We start from the raw sequence: 17,156 nt of genomic DNA on the forward strand, positions 1-17,156 counted from the left end.
CTACAGTCTATACCTTCCATGTCCTGTTTCAAAAGTAAATACTGATGCGAAATACTTGTTTAGTATCTCCCCCATTTTCTGCGGCTCCACATAAAGACCACCTTGCTGATCTTTGAGGGGCCCTATTCTCTCCCTGGTTATCCTTTTGTCCTTAATGTATTTGTAAAAACCCTTTGGATTCTCCTTAACTCAAAATTCATATGGCTTGGTATGGTAACTGCTCTGCCCAAGACTATAATAAACTACAAAGAGTTAGGAACCTTTACACAGCCCGGTCCATCAAGCAAGCCAACCTTTCATCCATTGACTCCATCTATATTTCTTGCTGCCTCTTCCATTGGACAGAAGATACAAAAGCTTAAACATACATACTAACAAGTTCAACAACAGCTTCTTCCCCGCTAATACTAAACTTCTGAATGGACCTCTAAAATTTTAAATTTAATGTTGATCTTGCTCTTTGTGCACCTCCTCTGCAGCAGCAATGTTACATCCCTCGCTCTGATCTATTATGCAAATGCACTTTGCATTGTATGATCTGCCTGTACTGCATGTAAAACAAAAAACCTTTCACTGTACCCAAGTACATGTGACAATAATAAAATCAAGTAAATCAAATCGAATCCATGCTCATAAAATGGCTTGCACTATTGGTCTCATTGACATTGTCTTGTAGAGATTAGGAGGCAGCTTTGGACCAGACCCGAAAATAGGTGAAGTACATAGAACAGTATTGACACAAATCTCAAAAAAAAAAAAATGTATTAGACTGTCTTACACTTACTGGCCTTCAAGTAGTTGTTCTTCCACACCTGAGCTCCAAGACTGGTTTTCGGTTATCATGATTCCAGTGAGCAATGACTAGGTCATTTTTTGCCAGTCTCTCCCCCCACCTTTATCCTGCAGTATGCAGTCCTTGCTAGTCAGCTGCTTCCATTTTCCTCAGCTGATTCCTGCCCAAGTTCTGATATGGTTTGTTATTGTTTCCCATTCTGCAGTCAGGTGCTATGACTTGTCTGACTAAATGAATATAATTTCAAATTGCCCCAGTGGCTGCCATCATTAATTTTCAGCTGTACTCTGACAAGAACAAGGCGATCTGTTAAAGCCCGAAACTGTTTAACATTATTTTTCAACTCAAATTATATATTGCAACATAACCACGAGGAATTTGGCTGCAACTTGACACTTCAGTAAAATGCAGCTGGATGCGAGACTAATTGAGGGTCTCAAGATGAAATCATTCAAAACTTGGAGCGCAACTTGTGCTTTTGACAGGCTGAACTGAGAAGGAAGACACTCCCCTACTCAGAGTAATACAACAGATGTAATTCACCACAGATCAACTGAGTTTGTTCAACCACTCAAAAACAACATCTGAGAAGCACACTTAGGCTTGCTACCTGGAATAAGCTTCAGCTTTAAGTACAGAATGAGAATCCCATTTTTACTGAACTCCTATTCTTGCTGTAATTTAGATTCTGTCCAGTACTCACTGGCAGTCAGGTGTTTTCCTGCAAAGGACAGTAAAAGGAGAGATAGATTAGCTCATCAAAATGCTGATAGCTGACTGACTGAGACAGGCAGAGACAGACAGCTGGCCCCACCACAAGTTACTCTCTGCTTCTACTTCATGCATTGTTCTTGTAGCCAAACTACTTACCACATTGCCCTCCACTTCAATTCTTCCTTATCCATCTCCTGATCTTTCCCCTTCAGTTCTTCTCCACTCACCTCTCCACTTCCAGCCCTCATCACCTCCACTCTCCCACCCCATCATACTTCCCCAAATACTTGCATCAATGAGTTATTAAAATGATAACATAGGTGCAGCTTTAAAATGGAAGTCAAGTTACACCGGAATGTCATGGTACACTACACTCAAAATCTGCTATTTTTGAGGTCACAGAAGATCAAAAGCCATGTGTTCCAATGTGGTTGTATTCTCCATTGACAATTCCTGCAGAAACAGGAATACTAAGTTTTAGTATTTTCTGGCAATATTTTCTTGTGGTTATTGAAACTCTTGAACAGGAGTCCCACTATTGGTCAATAATAAGATTTAGCAAAGGGTCCATCTCACCATCACATGAAACCTGCGATCTTCTGCCACAGCTACTACTATACAGCTCCACCTGCTGGACCAAAGCACTTAACATTAGTTTTACCTTCAGAAAAGGTGGTAGTGAAGCTTGGGTCTGAAAACTTCCATTTGCCATTCTGTTCAGTTGGGCCTATAACCCCACTAAAATGATGAAAGTACACAGGAAACAAAACCTTTTTTTAAAAAAAGAAAAATGTAAAAAATGCTCAACTATATAGAAATTTAACAAGATGTTTTTGTACGTATGGATTGCTGTAAAGAGAGAACAAAATCTGAAAAACAAACTGAGCCTGATAATAGCTCAAACATTTCAAGTTGTTTCTTTTTTCAGAATGTTACATTGATTTTTGACTGAGATAGTAATAACGGATATATATATACATCAGGATATAGATCAGTTGGAGGCAGAAAAATGACAGATGGAGTTTAATCCGGATAAACGCAAGGTGATACATTTTGGAAGGTCAAGTACAGGTGGAAATTATACAGTGAATAGCAGAACCCTTAGGAGTATTGATATGCAGAGAGATCTGGGCGTGTGGGTCCACAGATCATTGAAGGTGACAGCACAGGGAGATAAAGTAGTAAAAAGGGCCAATGGCATGCTTGTCTTCATTAGAGGGCCATTGAGTATAAGAATAGACAAGTTATGTTGCAGCTTTATAGAACTTTAATTAGGCCACACTTGGAATATTACATACATTTCTGATCACCACACTATATGAAGAATGTGAATGTTTTGGAGAGGGTACAGAAAAGGTTTATCAGTATGTTGCCTGAGGGATTTTAGCTATGAAGAAAGGCCGGATAGACTGGGTTTGTTTTCACTGGAATGCAGGAAGTTGAGGGGTAAGCTAATTGAAGTTTAAAAGACTGTGAATGGCATGGACAGAGTGGAAAACAAGGCTTTTTCCCAGGGTGGAGGGACCTGGTTCAAGGTGCAGTGGAGATGTGGAAGGCAGTTTATTCAAAGAAAGAGTGGTGAGTGCCTGGAACACATTGCCAGGAAAGGCGGTGGAAGCAGACACAACAGCAGCATTCAAGAAGCACCTGGACGAATACATGATTAGCAAGGGAATAGATGGATATGGATCCTGTAAGAGATGGAAGGGTAAAATATGACGGTCCAGGGGCTGAAGGGGCTGTTCCTATGCTGTATTGTTTTATGTAACCCGTACTTGAAAAAACAGCTGCCAAGGAGACAAAAAGCACTTATATCTGATAAAAATAATCAGATGCTTCCATCAGCTAACTGCCAGTTGCCATACTTCTAAATGCAATCAAATGTGTTGAATTAAGCCAGCCAACTGTCATGGTAAAGCAATTCATGGCCAAAAGTTTTATTTTACTGTGAACTTTAGATCATAGTTGCTGCTTCAAAGTGTGGCTGGAGTGCTTACAGTGTGTGCAGGTGCAAATGATAGCCACAGGATAGGGCATAATTGATGAAAAGCAAGAACAAGGGCAGGTAATGAGAGGCCCATGTTGCCAAGCCTTCCATCAACATTTAGAGAAAGAACTGAGAGGAAAAGAGAAACAAAAAGGCAAAAGAATAATCACGGCCAGGATAAAAATAACTTTTCATTTAAGGACTCCAAGATTTTCTTAAGTGCTACTTTTTTCATTTTCACTGACTCATTTAATAGATGATGTTGTAATGCACTAATAATAACTTTTCTACACCTGTGATAGTTGGACTCAATAGAACAGAATTAGAATAAGTCAACAATAATTATCATTAACTCTCCATGAACTGTAAAGCCACACATAAAAGGAAAACATTACTTTAATGGACAATGTACTTTGAATCAAGACAGACAAGTTAAGAAAAGTATTTCTCCAAAATAATTGATACACACTTCCACACATCTTAAACATATCCTCTACAGACTGGCAAGGTTACAGCTAATATATTGCCATTATACAGCCCATTAAACAAAGCCAGAACATTTTAGCTAGACAGAAAGAACCCTATTTACTGCATCTTGGATCTCAGTCTCGAGCTTAAATTTAACAACTGACAGTGCTCATTACAGTCAGATCCACAACATTTTTGTGTAAGATTTAGTATTCTTCACACTGAACAACTAGCAGGAGCACAGGAGGATGGCAAGGGCACAATGTACACCTTGGGTGCAGGAATTAAATCTCCAAGCGTGGCTTGGTAGTAACATGACTGCCCTGTGCTACCCAAGTTATAAAGGATGTAGCTGCCACAGGTGAGAAAGGAACCAACGTGGGGGAAAAAAATAACTATCAGCATGACAGTATCAGAAAAGATAATCATTACACAGTCCTTGTGGATAGCACTACTATTGTGATACATGGGGAAAATTTTGAACAGATCTAGGATTCAAACCTGGCATTCCTGAGGCCCTGTGAGCAAAGAGACAATGGAATTGTAGTAAATCACAATTTATAAATTCGGTACAGCTTATCTATCATTCCCCATTACCATCAAGGCAGGAAATCAATGCTCGTCGAAAGGCAGCAGGAGAGCATGCCTAAGAAGTGAGATTTAAACTTAATAGGCTACATAGGACTACAGCTGAAAATGTGTTGCTGGAAAAGCGCAGGTCAGGCAGCATCCAGGGAACAGGAGAATCGACGTTTCGGGCATAAGCCCTTCTTCAGCAGCGAACAATGGCAACCGAGTATTGGCAACTTCATCATTGGTTAGGTCCGGTGCTGGCGGTGTCAAAGCAGTGGCGGAACGGAATCACAGTGGCATTGACCAATGGTCCCAGTGGCAACAGATGCAACTCTGATGTTGGTGGGTCCAATGCAGGCGATGGTGAAGCTGTAGCAGAGAAAACTTGGTCTATGGCACCTGAAGAGTGGTGATTTCAACATTGGTTGAGCCTGGTACAGATAGTGGCAAGGCGGTGGAAGATGGTCGGGGGTGCAGGCGTTGATAATAATGAGCTGGCTCAGTGCTGATAGGCTCTGTTTAAACTATATCTTTTTCTTATTCTTTAAAACTGTTCAAAATGATACTAGTGGAAAAGCTTTTCACTGTATTTTACTGTTTTTCTCATTGTAACACACACGATAATAAAATCACTAATTCATTACCTTCCACCAAAGACGGAGAACATACAGGTGTTGTAGTAGATGGGACTGTATTTGCTAAAGCAGTTTGGCTGATATTCCATCCTAGCTGCGTACTCTTCTGCTTGCTTAGTAATCGATGGGTTTTTGAACTCAAGTGATGTGTGTTCTTCTTTTAAGTCAATAGTAGAGTCATAGTGATAGAGTCCAGCACAGAAATGGAAAGAATGTCAACTGAAGACTACAAAATAGCCTTTTCATGGGAGTGCAGCTCACAATAGTGTCCAGTCATGTCAACATACAGAATATTGTACAGTTTGGGGAATGGAGGGCTTATGCCCAAAACGTCGATTCTCCTGTTCCCTGGATGCTGCCTGACCTGCTGCGCTTTTCCAGCAACACATTTTCAGCTCTGATCTCCAGCATCTGCAGTCCTCACTTTCTCTACATAGGACTACAAACAATGCAAGAAGTGAACAGTTTCCAAGGCAAAGCAATTCCACAACCAAAAGATCAGATTTAAGCTCTACAGGTCTACAATATCTAGTTACAATGACTGATGGACAGTTAGACTAGCAGGAGGAGATGGCAGCACAAATATCCCAATCTCAGCTATGAGGCAGCCAGCACAAGCCAAGTATCCATCTCCATTTTCAGCTAGAAGTGGAGTAAATGATTCAACGTTGTCTCCTCTTGAAGATCCCTGCATCACAGATGTCAGTCTTCAATGGATTCAATTCACTGCATTTTAAATCTTAAAGGGTTGAAGGCACTGATCATGAAGGAGGATATGGGTCTTGACAAAATTCCAAAAATAGTTGTTAAGTCCCTGAATCTGAATGAGCTACACACTAACCTAACTGCTTCAGCACCGCTACAGTTACAACACTGACTTGAATATAGCAAATTGCCCAGGTTATGTCCTGTCCACAAACAACAATAAGACTAATTACTTAGGAGAAAGTGAGGTTGGATAAAGGGCTTCCTGGTGAAGGGTTCTGGCCCGAAATGTTGATTGTCCTGCTCCTCAGGTGCTGCCTGACCTGTTGTACTTTTCCAGCAACACACACCCAACCAATTAATTCTTTATCAGTCTAATTCTGATCAACAACAAAGCAATGAAGAAGTCATCAATTGTGCTATCAAGTACAAACAATAACCGGCTCACTGACACTCAGTTTGGGTTCTGCCAATGCCACTCAGCTCCTGACCTCAACAGAGCCTTGGTTAAAACATGGGCAAGAGAACTGAAGAGAGTGACTGTCCTGGTCATTAAGGTTGCATCAGAGTGCGGCACCAAGAAGCATGAGTAAAACTGGAATCCATAGGAATGGGTACAAACTCCCTGCTGGTTGGAGTCATACCTGACACAAAGAAAGATGGTTGTTGTTGTCTGAAGTCAATCATCCCTGCTCCAGGACATCTGTGTAGGAGTTCCTCAGAGTATCATATTAGGTCACCATTTTCTGCTACTTCAATAACATTTCCAGTGTCATAAGAACAAAAATGGGGATTCCTGCTGATAGTTGCGCCAAGTTCAGTACCATTCTCCTCTGATGGTGAAGTAGCCCATGTCCAAATGCAATAAGACTTGGACAATATTCAGGTTTGACCTGACAAGTAGCAAATAACATTCACACCAGTTAAGTGCCACATAATGACCACTCCGATCCAGAGAACATGTAACCATTGCCTCTTGATATTCAGTAGCTTTGCCATCACTGACCACCTTCAACTACCTTCCAAACTTCCAAATCACCTCCCCATTAGCACTGCAGGTCTAACTACACTAAATGGACTGCGTTGGATCAAGAAGGCAGCTCACCACCACCTCAAAGGCAACTAAGGATGGGCAATAAATGCTGGTGTAATCAGTAATGACAAATTCCATGAATGAAAAAAAATAAATCATGCACTGACTGTACAAACATAGATTACTCTAACAACACAAACCCCAAGTGCCAAATCCCAGAATCATAACTTGAAGCCTCGATATTCCCCAGATCCAGCCAAACATTGAACTGTGTTCAGTCCCCTATGTACAATTGCTGAATGTGATCATTGTTTTCCAATATCAAGCTTTTTCTCCCCCACAAACCTGCATACAGAACGAAAGAAAAATGTTGATTGTATGCTATGTTTTGTGAAGTGGTGAGTAAATAGTGTAATTTGGCCTGCATTAATCAAGGTGATGTATTATTAATTATCAAAGTTTCCTTAGTTTAAACACAGCCTATGTGTAGAACCACAGGAGATGGGGAGATACTAAATGAGTATTTTGCATCAGTGTAATTGTGGAGAAGGACATGGAAGATAGACTGTAGGAAAATAAATGGTGACATCTTAAAAAATGTCCATATTACAGAGGTGGTGATGCTGGATGTCTTAAAACACAAAGGTGGATAAATCCCCAGGACCTGATCAGGTCTACCCTAAAACTCTGTGGAAAGCTAGGGAGGTGATTCCTGGGACCCTTGCTCAGATACTTATATCATCAATAGTCACATGTAAGGTGCCGGCAGACTGGACATTGGCGAACATGGTGCCACTATTTACGAACGGTGGTAAGGAAAAGCCAAGGAATGATAAACCAGAACCTGATATCGGCGGTGGGCAAATTGTTGGAGGGAATCCTGAGGGACAGGATTTACATGTACTTGGAAAGTCAAGGACTGATTAGGGATAGTAAACATAGTGTTGCATGTGGGAAATCGTGTCTCACAAACTTGACTGAGGTTTTCTGAAGAAGCAAAGAGGATCTATAAGGGCAGAGCAGTGGACGTGATCGACATAGACTACAGTAAGACATTTGACAAGGTTCCTCATGGTAGACTGGTCAGCAAGGTTAGATCGCATGGAATACAGTGTGCACTAGCCATTTGGATACAGAACTAGCTCAACGGTAGAAGACAGAGGGTGATGGTGGAGGGTTGCTTTTCAGACTGGTGACCTGTGACCAGTGGTGTGCCACAAGAATCAGTGCTGGGTCCACTGCTTTTCATCATTTACATACATGATTTGGATGTGAATATAGGAGGTACAGGTAGCAAGTTTGGAAGTGTAGTGAACATCAAAGGCGGCTACCTCAAGTACAACGGGAGCATAATCAGATGGGCCAATGAGTCGAGGAATGGCATAGACTTTAAATGTGAAGTGTTGCATTTTGGAAAGTCAAATCAGGGCAGAACTTCTACACTTTAGGGTAAGATCCTGGGGAATGTTGCTGAACAAAGAGACCTTGGGGTGCACGTTCATAGTTCCTTGAAAATAGAGTCACAGATAGTTATGATGTGTGAAGGCAGCGTTTGTATGCTTCCCTTGATTGGTCAGTGCATTGAGTATAGGAGTTGGGAGGTCATGTTGCAGCTGTACAGGACATTGGTTAGGCCACTTTTGGAATCTTGTGTGCAATTCTGGTTTCCCTCCTATCAGAAGAAACTGGAAAGGGTTCAGAAAATGTTACCAGGTTTGGAGGGTTTGAGCTACAGGGAGAGGCTGAATAGGCTGGGACTGTTTTTCGCGGAGCATCAAGAAGCTGAGGGGTGACCTTATAGAGGTTCGTAAAATCATGAGGGGCATGGATAGCATAAATAGACAAAGTATTTTCCCTGGGGTGGGGTAGTCCAGAACTAGACGGCACCAGTTTAGGGTGAGAAGGGAAAGATTTAAAAGGCACCTAAGGAGAAACGTTTTCACACAGAGGGTGGTGCGTGTATGGAATGAGCTGCCAGAGGAAGTCGAAGTGGTTGAGGCTGGTACAATTACAGCATTTAAAAGGCATCTGGATGGGTATATGAATAGGAAGGGTTTAGAAGGATATGGGCCTGGTGCTAGCAAATGAGACAAGATTAATTTAGGATATCAGGTCGGCATGGACGAATTGGACTAAAGGGTCTGTTTCCGTGCTGTACATCTCGATAACTCTATGACCAATTGCAAATCAAAAACCTGAAACTCGGTCCAGATTTATCAATGGGCAATGGCATAAGAATTTTTAATTTACTTATTAATTTCAATTTATTTTCAACAGGTTTTGAGGTGTAGTTTTGAGGTTTGCTCCCAAAAACAAAATCTAGTTGTGAAGCAAAAACCTTCCATAAAAGATTAAGCAACAAAACAACACGTGGAGGTCATACACTGCTATGCTATGCTCAATATCCTCTACTTATTCTAATTTATCCCTGCTGCTTTTTCCTGGTTTACTTTGGTTGTGCTATCAACCTGAAAAGACAGATGCTCATTTTCTGTCATTGTACACATTTAAAACAGGTGTTTAAACAACGAATTAGTGAACAGTGAGGGTTATTTTTCCTCATGTTTTGACATTTTCAGTTAGTTTATGAACAAATCTATCCATTGGCACAATGTTCTGTTTCTTCAATTACATTTTATGGCTTCAATTCCAATGGTTCTAAAAACTGAATTGCTTTTGCAACTCTATATTCTTAAACCCGCTGTGCCTAAAGAATATAAATGATTGTTGAAAAACCCACGGAAGGAAACAGCTTTTGTTCAGTGCTTCTCCAATTCTGGAAAACTTAATGACTTTATATTCTAGTTTATGCTAATGAGATTGCCATGAAGTTCAGGCATAAATTCAAACGGATAAAAGAGGCATAATTTCACACATATCTCATTACACCACATGGAAAATCCACTCTTGTAGGGGGACAACCTCTTTTCCGTTTAACAAAGGAACAAAACATTTCAGACCAAAGGGAAAAAAATACTATTCACAACTAATGATTTGAAACATTTCAACTGGAGCAAAGAGGAAACAAGTATACAGGAAAAATGTTCACAAATATATACAATGCTGTCAAAATATTAATTGTAGAACACTTGCATGCCAGAGTTGCTTGACGCCATTTCTCAGTTTCCACAGCACAGAGAAACCATAAGAAATAGGAGCACAATTAGGTCATGTGGTAGAGTCTGCTCTGCCGTTTGATCATCACTGATGTTTCTCAACCCCATATTCCAGCCTTCTCCCCATAACTCTTAATATCCTTCTGATCAAGAACCTCTCTGTTTTAAATATACTCAATGACTTGACTTGTGTGGCAATGAGTTCCACAGATTCATTACCATCTGGCTGAAGATCTTCTTCCTCTCTGTTCTAAAAAGCCATCTCTTAGGAGACTGTGCCCTTGGGACCTAGTCTCTCCTACAGGTGGGAATACTTTCTCCATGTCCATTTTATCAAGGCCTCTCACTATTAGAGTCATAGATCCGTAGCGTTATATTGCATGGAAACAAACCTTCAGTCCACTTCATCCATGCCGACCATAATACCAAACTGAAACTAGTCCCACCTGCCTGAGCTTGGCCCATGTCCCTCGTCCCTTCAAGTACTTCTTATTCATGTACTTATCCAAATGTCTTGTCAATGTTGCAAACGTACCTGCATCCACCACCTCTGCTGAAAGTTCATTCCACACACAAACTATTGTCTGTGTAAAAAAAATGTGCCTCATTTCTTTTTCATCTTCCTCGCGCCTTAAAAATGCCCCCAATCTTGAAATACCTCACGTGAGGGAAAAGTCACCTGCCATCACATTATCTAAACCCCTCATGATTTTATAAACCTCTATAAGGTCACCCTCAACTTCCTTCGCTCCAGTGAAAAAAGTCCCAACCTATCCAGCTCTCTCCATAACTCAAACCCTCCATTCCTGGCAATATTTTGGTAAATCTCTTGTGAACCCATTCTCTAACTGTCAATCAGATCCCATCATCCTTCCAAATTCCATTGAGGAGAGACCAACTCATTAACCACTTGTCACATGACAAGTGCTTCAGCCCCAACATCACTCTTCTAAACCTCCCCTGGAATTCCTCCAATGGCCAGTACACCTCTCCTTAGGTACGGGACCCTAAAACTGTTCAATATAGTTCAAATGCAGTCTGACCAGAGCCTTACATGACCTCAGTTGTATATCCCTGTTTTTATATTCCAGCCTTTTTGAAATGAATGCTAAATTGCATGTCAACCTTAAGAGAATCCTAAGTCCCTTTGAGATTCAGATTTCCAAAGCCTTTCCCAATTTCGAAAACAATCCATTCCTCTATTCTTCCTACCAAAGTGCATCACCTCACACTTTCCCACACTGTATTTTATCTGCCACTTCTTTGCCCACACTCCCAGCCTGTTCAAGTACTTCTGCAGCCTCTTTGCCTTAACATTAGACAAATAATTGAGTGTCATGTAATCTGCAAACTTAGCAACAATGCCCTCAGTTTTTTCATTCAGATCATTCATGTACAACATTAATTGGTGAGGTCTGAACTACACTAGTCACTGGCTGACATTCTGAAAAAGACCCCTTTACCCAATCTCTGGCCAGTGAGCCAATCTCTTTCCATGTACCTTGTCCCCAGCACCATGGGCTCTTATCTTATTTAGCAGCCTTGTGTGTGACATCTTGTCAAAGGTCTTCTTTATCCAATTTGCTTGTCACCTCCTCAAAGAATTCTAATAGATTTGTCAGGCATGACTTCAGGGTGGCATGGTGACTCAGTGGTTAGCAGGACTGCCTCACAGTACCAGGGACCTACATTCGATTCCAGCCTCGGGTTGTGTGGAACTTGCACATTCTCTCAGTGTCTGCGTGGGTTTTCTCTGGGTGCTCTGGTTTCCTTACATAGTCACAAAGATGTGCAGCTTAGGTGAACTGGCCATGCTAAATTGACTATGGTGCTCAGGGATGTGTAGGTTAGGTGCATTAGTCATGGGAAATGTAAGGTTATAGGGTAGGGGAATGCATCTGGATGGGATACTCTGGAGTGGTTTGGCATGGATGTATTGGGCCAAATGGCCCATTTCCACACTGCAGGGATTCTATGGACTTGCCCTTGACGAAGCCATGCTAACTCAGCCCTATTTTACCAAGCACTTCCAAGTACTCTGCAATTTGATAATACTACATAATAATGGACTCAGATGAGAGATGATTCAATAGCCAGCAACTTTTTTGGGATGACTATAGCTAGTTTTTTTTTGTTGCCATTACTTCATAACATTTCAGTCGGTGCAATCCAAACTTCAGCCTGGAATTTGACGGAGAAGAAAAATTATGTAAAATCCTAATAATTTAAAGACATCACAGTGAACTGGTCTTCCCCATTCAGTAACCATGTGAACTATACAGCTGACATGAAAATAGATTTCCTTACCTCAGTAACATTAATATTGGTACTTATTTGGTTAAAAGCATCTTTATCACAATTTGTTATGCTAATCTCTGCTCATTTTTACAATGTCAAATCCTTCATTCATTCCCAATTTACTAGCTAACAATACAAAGTCATTAAACTGCTTATTTTTCACATATGGAAAATAACGATAATTTTATGAATGAAATCCTATTTATAGAGTCATCCAGCATGAAAATGCAGCTTTGTCAAAGTTACAAAAGAGGATGCAGCCTTCAGTTGCCATTTTTTGAATCCCTGATTTTAACTTTTAGGTGATATATCAGTGTGTAATAATATGGGAAAACTGGCCCACCTACTCTTCTGACATACTCCCATTGCTCCATTGCTCAACCATTAAATTTATATTCTCCAATAGGACTTTAGATACCTTTCCTTTGGCTAAACTGTTAAACAGAGTGCCAAGTTTCAAGTGGCATTAAAATCCATGACACTATACAAAGAAATATAGAGAGTTGACCCACTGTGCTGATCACATTCCCTCAGATTAGCTGTCCATTCATTTCAGTGAAATGAACCGTTGGATGTTGTTCCTGAACAACAGCTATCCAATAGTTACTACACATCAGAAGGATTCTATTGCATGACACACTTCTCGATGTTTGACAGCGGACTAATGAAGAATAGGAATGCCATGTTGCAGCTGTAAAGGACATTGGTGAGGCTACTTTTAGAATACTACATACAATTCTGATTGCTCTTCTACAGTATGTTGTTAAACTTGAGAAGGTACAGAAAAGATTTGCAAGGATGTTGCCGGGAATAGAGGGTTGGAGTTATAGGGAGAAGCTGAATACGCTGGAGCTTTTCTCCCTGAGGCATTGGAGGCTGAGGGTTGATCTTACAGAAATAAAACAAAATTAATAGTAAACTGGAGATTATCAGACTATCCTTTCCAAAATCGGCAATCATCTTTTATGCTTACCATTCCATTCTTTTTATGATAATAGCTGAGAACAGGAAAGCGACCACCTTGACGAAACGTAGCAACTTTTTTCAAAATCTCATCATCCGTTGACTTTGGCACCATGACAATAGGAGGATAGGAAGGGCAAACAGTGAAATCTTTGTTAACATAGCTCAGTCTCCATTCATCTGTCTGAGAGAAAAGCAAATATTGTTTGTATTCAAAATGCTTCCTTGCTGTTTAAACTTTACTTGTTACAAAAACTGCAGCTTTTAAAATATTCATGCCAACAGACCTTTATGACAACTTATGCCTTTGAGTAACTTATGTACCAGCCAGATTTCAGGGAATGCCCATATTTGCAATTGCAAAATTGAATGCATATCAAATATCATTTTTAGATTTCAAATTAATGTTATTAGGCCACTAAGGCCCAAAGGTCCAGGGTTTCCTCCCTAAATCTGAGGCTTTACCTTGCTTTGTTCCTCCAAGCCTATCCATCTGGGCAAGCTTTTGGTCAAATGCCACAGTAATAAGTTGTATCCCTTAAAGTAGAACTTTTGTTTGACACACTTGGCACTGTGTTTTTACAAAATGATAGAAAAATCCATTTGCTCCTATTCAAATTCCGTAAGAAAATTATTTTTAAAACCAGATATAAATAAGTACCGTACATACTCAAGTAATAGGCAATCTCATGTAAAGGTCGACCCCCTATTTTTGGCCAAATAATTTGGAATTCTCCATATATCTCATGTAAAAGTTGCCTCTAGTTCTTCACAGATAACAGATCAATATTTATGAGTCAGTGTGTTGGCTGTCACGTCCCGCTCCAGCTTTCCAGTCTGCCGGTTGTTTCACTCTTGTTCCAGTCCACTAGTTGTTATGTTCTGCTCCAGGTTTTCAGAATTACCATGATTCATTTTCTCCCTCCTTATTTGTTTAGAGATCAATTGCGCTTCTGCTAATGATAAGGTATGAATTTCAGCCCCTCAAAAACAGTATCCATGTAATAGTTGACCCCATAAATTTAACATTAAAAAGTAGTCAAAAAAATTTGACTATCACTCGAGTATATATGGTAAACAAAAATCAGCCAAGGCAAATTACCCTTCCAAAATAGAAGTTCTTTCTATCAAAAAGATTCTTCGCATTTCAAATCAAATCAACGCTACATAACTTGATAATACATCAATTAATTTACCAACTTCATTTTTTTTTAAACCATTGTTTGGTCTATTTTCCTCTTTCCTTAATTTAACTGCAATTATTATAAATTGAATACTTTAAAATAAAGGAAATGGCCTTTATAACCTTATGCTTGCAATCACACCCAATAGCCAAATCACAAATTAGTTACAGAGTGGCACATTCACTCTGCTGGGTTTGTGTTGGCATTCCAAAGGAGCAATTTGCCTCATGCCACTCACCAAACTTCTCCCTGTTCATTTTTCCTTCAGATAATATTTCAATTTTCTTGAACCTCTCAAATGAATCAGCTGTCACCTTACACTGAGGCCGTGCATTTCGGATCCTAACAAAGAGGGCAGCACAGTGGTTAGCACTGCTGCCTCACAATGCCAGGGACCTGGGGTCAATTCCCTCAGGCGACTGTCTGTGTGGAGTATGCACATTCTTTTCGTGTCTACATGGGTTTCCTCCAGGTGCTTCCGTTTCCTCCCACAATCCAAAGATGTGCAGGTCAGGTGAATTAGCCATGCTAAGTTGCCCACAGTGTCGGGTGCATTAGTCAGGGGTAAAATATAGGGTTGGGGAATGGGTCTGGGTGGATTACTCTTCAGAGGGTCAGTGTGGACTTGTTGGGCTGAAGGGCCTGTTTCCTGTAGGGAATCTAATTTAATCTAATCAAGCTCATTGTGTAAAAACCTCATGCTTCTTTTTTTTTGTCAAATGCTAAATCTGAATCTGTCTCCTCTGGTTCTCAACCTTTCTACAGATAAAGAATTTTCTCCCAAAACCCTCTGTCAGACACCTCATGACTTTCATCACCTGCCAAATCAAAATCTTCCTTCAACCTTCAATTTTCCTAACAATCCTTACATTTCCAAATTATCTTCCTCACTGAAGTTCCTTTTTCCTGGAAACATTCTTGCACTACCTATTGCTCCCTATTCTTCCTGAGTTGAATTGTGGTACCCAGAACTGAACATAATACTCCAGTTGAGGCCAAACCAATGTTCAACACAACTTTAACGTAATGTCATTGTTTCTATACTCCACACACCATTAATAAATCCTTGGGATACTGCATGCTTTACAAACTTAGTTCTCAACTATCCTGCCATCTTCTGTTATTTATTCACATATGTACCCAGGTCCCTCCCTACCTGCACAGCCTTGAAAATAATATATTCAGAATTACACAGAATTATTTTATACTGCCCTTTCATGTTTTTCCTACAAACTCAAATAACTTCACACCTTAGTCCTTTAAAATTTATCTGCCATTTATGCATTTATTCCACCAACCTGTCTGCAGCCTTTTGAGGTTCTGTCCAATCTTTCTCACAATACTCAAAGTGAAAGACAGCTCAGAAATTTTGAAATTATGCCCTGTTTAATTTCAGATATAGGTCATAAATGCATATATCAAAAAGCAAAAAGTCTCAACACTGATCCCTGAAGAACTTTATGCTTGCCCAAAAACATCCATTACCTCCCTCCCTTTGTTTCCTGCATCAATGTTGCTAATGTTTCTTTTATTCCACAAGTTTAACTTCACTCATATGTCTGTAATGCAGCACTTTGATTAAAAGTCCTTCAGAATTGTACATAATCCACATCAACATCTCAAAATTCCAGCAATTCAGTTAAACACAATTTGCCCTCAACAAACCATGCTGACTTTTCTTAATTTACATTTGCCCAAGTGATTATTAATTTCATCTCAAATTATTGTTTGGAGAAGCTTTCCCAGCACTAAAGTTAAACTGACTGCCCCATAGTTTGGGGCCTTATCTTAATGCCTCTTATTGAACAAGGGTTAACATTTGCATTCTCCAGTCCTGTGGCACCAAAGTTGAAGGAAGACTGGAAAATTATGGCGAGTGTCTCTGCAATTTCCACTCTTATTACCTTCAGTCTCCTTGGATGCAATGCATCCAATCCCTGTGTTCATCAACTTTAAGTGATGATGAGGAGATACCAGAGTTTAACTGGAGATGCACGAGGTCAAAAATCAAACTACATCAGGTTATAGTCCTACAGGTTTGTTTGAAATTGCAAGCTTTCAGAGCTCAGCTCCTACGACGCCGAAGGAAAGAGCTGAACTCCAAAAGCATGCAATGCCAAATAAACCTGTTGGACTATAACCTGGTGTAGTTTGATTTTTAACCTTATCAACTTCCAGTCTATCCAATAACTTCCAGTTTAATCAATTTTAAACTTTAAGAATGTGAATTATCTCCTCTTTTATCATGATCTGCTTAGCATTTTCTCCTTGCTAATTGAGGTTTCAAAGTATTAATTTAATACTTTAGCAGTTTCTACTGTCTTCACATATAAAACCCCATTTGATTTCTAATTCCCATTGCTCGGTGAAAATATTTATCATGAATCATGTTCACGTCTATGACTTCCATAATCAAGTTACCTTTTTGGTCTCTAATTCATAGTCAGAGAATCCCTACAGTGCAGATAGAGGTCAATCGGCCTCATTGAGAAGAGCATCCCACCCTATTTCCATAATTCCGCATTTACCATGGCTAATCCACCCAGCCTGCACACTCCTGGTCACTACGGGTTAATTTAGCATGGCCAATCCACCTAAACTGCACATCTGTGGACCAGAAACCAGAGCACCTGGTGGAAACCCACGCAGACACAGAATGAACAAAATCCACACAGGAATTGAACCCG

The 17,156-nt window shown here is 40.2% G+C and overlaps 1 protein-coding gene across 2 annotated transcripts in view; it reads right to left on the reverse strand.

Moving 5' to 3' along the window:
* mtmr9 (myotubularin related protein 9) overlaps positions 1-17,156 on the reverse strand; it is a 75,395-nt gene that overhangs the window by 48,215 nt on the left and 10,024 nt on the right. Inside the window, exon 4 of one of the 2 annotated variants that reach the window (XM_087979805.1) lies at positions 13,296-13,388. In XM_087979805.1, coding sequence (XP_087835931.1) covers positions 13,296-13,388 — 93 coding nt within the window. Of the gene's footprint in view, positions 1-13,295; positions 13,470-17,156 lie in introns of both variants that reach the window. The other variant, XM_043682436.2, reaches the window with a different exon arrangement.

The sequence above is a fragment of the Chiloscyllium plagiosum genome, unplaced genomic scaffold (genome assembly GCF_037043375.1).
Source record: "Chiloscyllium plagiosum isolate Xiang-an unplaced genomic scaffold, Cpla_swu_hap1 HiC_scaffold_3, whole genome shotgun sequence".
Taxonomy (NCBI): Eukaryota; Metazoa; Chordata; class Chondrichthyes; order Orectolobiformes; family Hemiscylliidae; genus Chiloscyllium; species Chiloscyllium plagiosum.